General features: G+C 45.9%; 1 protein-coding gene and 1 non-coding gene across 2 annotated transcripts in view; both read left to right on the forward strand.

Moving 5' to 3' along the window:
- LOC104277143 (mucin-2-like) overlaps positions 1–5381 on the forward strand; it is a gene marked incomplete at its 3' end in the record, with an annotated part of 24264 nt that extends 18883 nt beyond the window's left edge. The window contains exons 26-32 of the mRNA XM_009873704.1: positions 620–767; positions 1027–1070; positions 1499–1693; positions 2057–2086; positions 2457–2939; positions 3880–4257; positions 4791–5381. Coding sequence (XP_009872006.1) covers positions 620–767; positions 1027–1070; positions 1499–1693; positions 2057–2086; positions 2457–2939; positions 3880–4257; positions 4791–5381 — 1869 coding nt within the window. The remainder of the gene's footprint in view (positions 1–619; positions 768–1026; positions 1071–1498; positions 1694–2056; positions 2087–2456; positions 2940–3879; positions 4258–4790) is intronic.
- On the forward strand, positions 2992–3066 carry TRNAI-GAU. Its single transcript has one exon. It is a non-coding gene; the product is annotated as a tRNA-Ile (tRNA).
- Positions 5382–5648: the final 267 nt, after the last annotated feature.

Below are 5648 nucleotides of genomic sequence, written 5' to 3' on the forward strand. Positions count from 1 at the left end.
CAGGTAATTAAGAACTGGAATTTATAAGGGCTTATTTAGAAGCAGGACACAATAATCTTTTAAGTGTATTTTCAGACAATGAATCCCTTGCAGGTAGGGTTTGGGTCACTGGCCAAGGGTGTGGAAAAAGGTTTCAGGTGGAGATACTTGCTCTGCTAAAGACACATAAACAAGGTCTAGTGTTCCAATGAACGTTGTGAAAAGCCTGGGCGTTAGTGAATCCACTTCCACACTCCTCATAAAAATGTTCTTGATATACTGACCACATTTCAATACCTGTAGAAAAAACCAGATTTTTTCCTTGTTTTAAAATTACTAGCTATACGTTGAAATTAATATAAATTAGGGGGTTCTCCGAGGTCTTGAAGTAGAGGGAAAAATCTTCCCTAGTTTTCATGAATAAACTCTTCTTTAACCTTCATCACTCAAGTATTATCAAGGGAAATTGCTCGGTTTAAGTCTTCTGAAAAGACTAATTGTCCAAGGATTAATATAAATTGGAAATCTTTGATTTCTTTCACTATGAAAAAAGAATCATTTACCTTCAGAAAGTATCCTATCGAGTTAGCTTTTTATACTTTTCCTTCATCCTTTATACTGTTCTACTTGTCATCCACAGGTTGCTACCCCATGTGCCCTGAGGAGAAGCCTGTTTATAATGAAGAGACACAGGAATGTGTGACTGCAGAGGAATGTGGGTGTTACATCAATGGAACCTACGTACCCCCTGGGCAAGAAGTACCCACAGAAGACAACTGCACAACATGGTACATAAAAAATGCAACAACATTTGCAGTAATTCAGGAGATAATTTATGTTATGCTGAGCACCTAATTTATTTTATTGAAAGAAAGCAATGACTTAGTTTGAATTAAATAATGACAGGCAATATTGGAAAATGTTACATCCACAAAAATATGCAGTATATGAAGATTAAGTGACAAATTTCTGTTTCTGTGCACTTGGCTCTGTAATGGGTGCCATAAACCATCTGCAATATTTAATTTTTTAAAATTTTGCTTTTAGTGTCTGCGTCCCTCCAGGATCCATAGAGTGTAAACCAAGCAAAGGTAAATAACGTTTGTCTTTTTCTACATATAAAAAGACCAAAATGCATAGAACAAGAGTTTGCATTCCCAGAACACGCAGTATCCCTTCCAGCTTAGGCCATTCTATGATTGACTTTGTAATTCTATGATTGACTTTGTATCGTAGAAAAGTGACAGGTAGTAAGTAGCAGCTGTTATTTCTCTCAGAGAATTTTAAAACCTGGGTTTTAAGCCTGTTCATCTAAATGTTCTGTACAGGCCTTTATTAGATATGCCTTAATGTTCCTCTAAATGTAAAGACGGGTTAGTGTCATGTGTTAGACTACCAGCTACTGGTATAGCTCTGAAAAGAACATGCGTGATTTACAATGCTTACCCATCCAAAGTATTTTGCTTTTGTCTCTCACCTGGTAGTAGAAAACTTGCCTAAGCAAAGCTCTTTCTTGCAGGGTGCCCTTGTGTCATCAATGGAACAAGTTACCAAGAAGGTGACGTTGTGGCACAAATACAGAATGGCAGCATGTGTATAATATACGTTTGTGCGGAAAATGGTTCTGTGGTTCCTAAAGATATTTTTCCTTGTCCGACTTCTACGTCACCTACCACCATTTCAACCTCCTCTCCTACCACTACTCTCACCACAAGTAAGTCTTCGACAGAGATGCACGTATAAATTTTTTTTTTCTTGAAGGAAAATACTTTAAAGATAGAACATACAATTGTATGGACTTATAGTTGACACAGAGTGATATTTAGGAATAGTTTTATCACACCACACTAAGACTTTTAACACTTTGGGTTGCTTTACTTCTCATGGAAGGAATTGTAACTATAAATGTTTCTTATTTCTGAAAAATACGTTGGCATTTCAGTCCTGCTGGGGTAGTAAAAAATTGTCTCAGTAGTGTCAGCAAAAAAAAAGTATAATTAGGATATTTAAAGCTACTATTATATTTTTTTCTGAAGCTTGTAGCTGATGGAGTAATCTTCTTTTTTTTCTATTTCAGTTACCACTACAAGCCCTCCACCAACTACAAGTAAGTTTTACATGGAAAACTGAGTTGTTAAAAAATGTCAAATGAACATTGAAAGGAAGATTAATTTAAGACAATCACTATAGAAAAATGTATTTAAACTAAAATCAAATAATTTTTAAAAAATGCAAACATGTGAGAAGTATGGAGAGGGGAAAGATCTTTAAAGGCTTCAGCTCGGTGATTTTACTTTGATATGAAGCCTCCTGTTGAAAATCCTGATAATATAGAACCAGTTCTAGAACTCTTTTCTCCTGGAAAACTGACAAGCTGCAACGTATTGCTCTAGTCCTTAATGGAGCAGAATACAAAATTAATCTGCTCAGAACATTCTGTGTAAACTCAGATGCTGAAACTCTGTCTTTTCTTGCAGCTCCGTGCTTTGGATTAGTCTGTACTTGGACAGAGTGGTTTGATGTTAGTAACCCTGAAGAAGACGGTGGTGACTACGAAACCTACAAAGCAATAAGAAATGAACATGGAGACAAAATATGTGAAGCTCCTGAAGAAATTCAATGCAGGGCTAAGGATAAGCCTGATGTGAGCTTAGAGGAACTTGGCCAGAAAGTTGAGTGTAATGTTTCATATGGCCTCATCTGTAAAAACGAGGACCAAGACATAACTATGTGGCAACTCTGCTATAATTATGAAATTAGGGTAAACTGTTGTGAGTGGCAAGAAATTCCTTGTGAGGCTACAACTACACCGAGTCCGACGCCAACTGCAACTTCAACCACCACCAGCACTACAGTCCCCACCACCACTACAACCAGGCAGCCAACAACAATCACCACCACGCCCGTACCCACCCCAACCGTCACACCATCGGTCCCTGCCCCAGGAACAACCTCTTCAGGTATTTAGCAGACCACTACTCTCTGTTCTTGCTTCACCACGGGAGAGACTGGGGGCCGGTTAGCTCAGTCGGTTAGAGCGTGGTGCTGATAACACCAAGGTCATGGGTTCGATCCCCACTCGGTCCCCATGTGTTGCCTGATCTAGTTGAGGGGCGTCCATGCCCATGACAGGGAGGTTGGATGAAATGATCTCTAAGGTCCCTTCCAGCCTAGGCCAGTCTAGGATTCTGTGATTCTATGAAACAAAGGGCTGTCTGCTCCTAAAGGCATGTCACCTCCACAGCAGATCCTGAGCTGGCAGGAGTCTTACTTATGCTGATTTGGAGCTCTGTCCATCTGCTATGGAGAAGATTCCCAGAACAACCTGTTTATGAGGTTAGAGTAGGCCTTGATTTAGAGTACCAGCATTTTGGGCATTGTTTGGGCGGTGCTGTGCAGAATTCCTTCCCTTTCTTCTCATGCTTTACCCCGGTCAGTGTTAACATTTGCCTGGTTATGGATGTAGGAAGAACTCCCCTGCCAGGATTTCTGGAAGAGTTTTGCTGTGGTCTATGGTTTGCAGGAACATATTATTTTCTTCACGGATCACAGCTTCCCCTCTCAGTTCTTGCTCCATGAGAGGTGTTCTAAGTAATAAGACAGAGACCGTAAATCTCACAGAGCCTTACCTCTTGTTAGGTATTTTCGATGTAGTGAGAAACATGTTACAGTCTCCTTGCTGGGAAAGGAAAGTCATGACCATGTCTGAGCGGTGATTTGGAACTAGACTGCTTTCTTTCTAGGGTAGAAAGGGAAGCCTGGTGATACAGGCCTTTACTGTGGTAAGAGTGGCCTGAATGCTAGAGGTTTATGGTTGTGGCCTAAAACCTGACTTCTGTTAATGCTGTGTCCCACTCATGCACCTTTCTCTGCTTTCTCTGTCCCTGCTCTTTTTAACAGCTCCACCTTCGTCCACAACAAGCACACCATCCCCTCCACCCAGCAGCACTACCACTCCCACACCAACGCCATCAAGGCCTCCCAGCACCACCACAACAACCACAACAACGCCTCCCAGCACCACCACCACGATGCCTCCCAGCAGCACCACCACCACGATGCCTCCCACCAGCACCACCACCACGATCCCTCCCACCGGCACCACCAGCACCACCACCACGATGCCTCCCACCAGCACCACCACCACCACAATCCCTCCCAGCAGCACCACCACTCCGATTCCTCCCACCAGCACCACCAGCACCACAACGATCCCTCCCAGCAGCACCACCAGTACCAGTACCACGACAATTCCTCCAAGCAGCACCACCCCTATAGGTACTTGTCTGGTCTGTAGTCTCCTGTGTTGCCTTGCTGTGAGAGAAAGGAAGGCCTGTGAGCACCTCAGCTTGTGCCTCCTGTGGGGCATCAGGGCAGGGAGTAATTGCAGTGAGTTCCCTGCGACAGCACATGCCCAGAGCTTGCCCTTAGGATGGCTGTTAGACAAGTGAGGACTGTCCTGTGCCTGCTCCCTTTGTGGTCACAAACCTTCCCAGAGTCTGGTTTCTCCCTGAGAGAGTGAGGCGGTGTGAGTGGCAGGAGAAGATGAGGGTGTGGCAGAAGTCCCTGCTTAGTCCTGCCCATGTCACATGTTGCCCTTGTGTGCGGGGCTTTGGCCCACAAGAATCCCAGCTGCGAGGGGCAGGCAGGCATGGCTCTCGGCAGTGCCTGTGTCCTGACTTGGCGTTAGTGCTCGTTGTAGGGCCAAGGATGGGAGCTGGGCCCGCTCGGGTGAGCTCTGGTGTGGCCCGGGCTGGCTGAGTGGGGAAGCAGTGTCAAGGGGCACCCTTGTGTGTAGGGGATGCCCACAGCACCACCCACAAGGGTGCTGGTGCCCTGGCTTGTTGTCTCTGTTCTGGCCATTTCTCACTGTTCCTCTTGTTGTTGTCCCCCAGACTGTTCCTGCGAGTGGACGGACTGGATTGACGTGAGTTACCCAGATAGTTCTGACAGAAACAGCGGTGACTACGAAACCTTTGAGAACATTGCAAAAAATGACTCCTCCTGGTTCTGCGCGAAGGCTGAGAATATTTCCTGCAGAGCAAAGAAATTCCCAAACATTCCCATTGAAGATTTAGGGCAGAAGGTGGAATGCAGCGTTGACGTTGGGCTCATCTGTAACAACAGCGATCAGAACATAGGAGGTATAATGCCGATGCCGGTCTGCCTCAACTATGAGATCAGGGTCTGCTGCACCCCTGACATCCCAGAGTGTATTTCAGCTACCACCACGAGCACCACGACAGCTCCACCTTCGTCCACAACAAGGAGCACCGTGTCCACCACACTCACGTCAACAACCAGTCCCACACCAACAACATCGCAGCCTCCCAGCAGCACCACCAGCACAATGCCTCCCAGCACCACCACCACCACCACAGTGTCCCCCAGCAGCACCACCAGTACCACTACAGTGATTCCTCCCCACCCCCCCACCACCACAGGGTCCCCCAGCAGCACCACCAGTACCACTGCAGTGATTCCTCCCCACCCCCCCACCACCACAGGGTCCCCCAGCAGCACCACCAGTACCACTGCAGTGATTCCTCCCCACCCCCCCACCACCACAGGGTCCCCCAGCAGCACCACCAGTACCACTACAGTGATTCCTCCCCACACCACCACCACTGTTCCTCCTAGCACCAGCACCACCACGGTTCCTCCCAGCA

Source organism: Apaloderma vittatum, unplaced genomic scaffold, assembly GCF_000703405.1.
Source record: "Apaloderma vittatum isolate BGI_N311 unplaced genomic scaffold, ASM70340v1 scaffold8390, whole genome shotgun sequence".
Lineage (NCBI taxonomy): Eukaryota > Metazoa > Chordata > Aves > Trogoniformes > Trogonidae > Apaloderma > Apaloderma vittatum.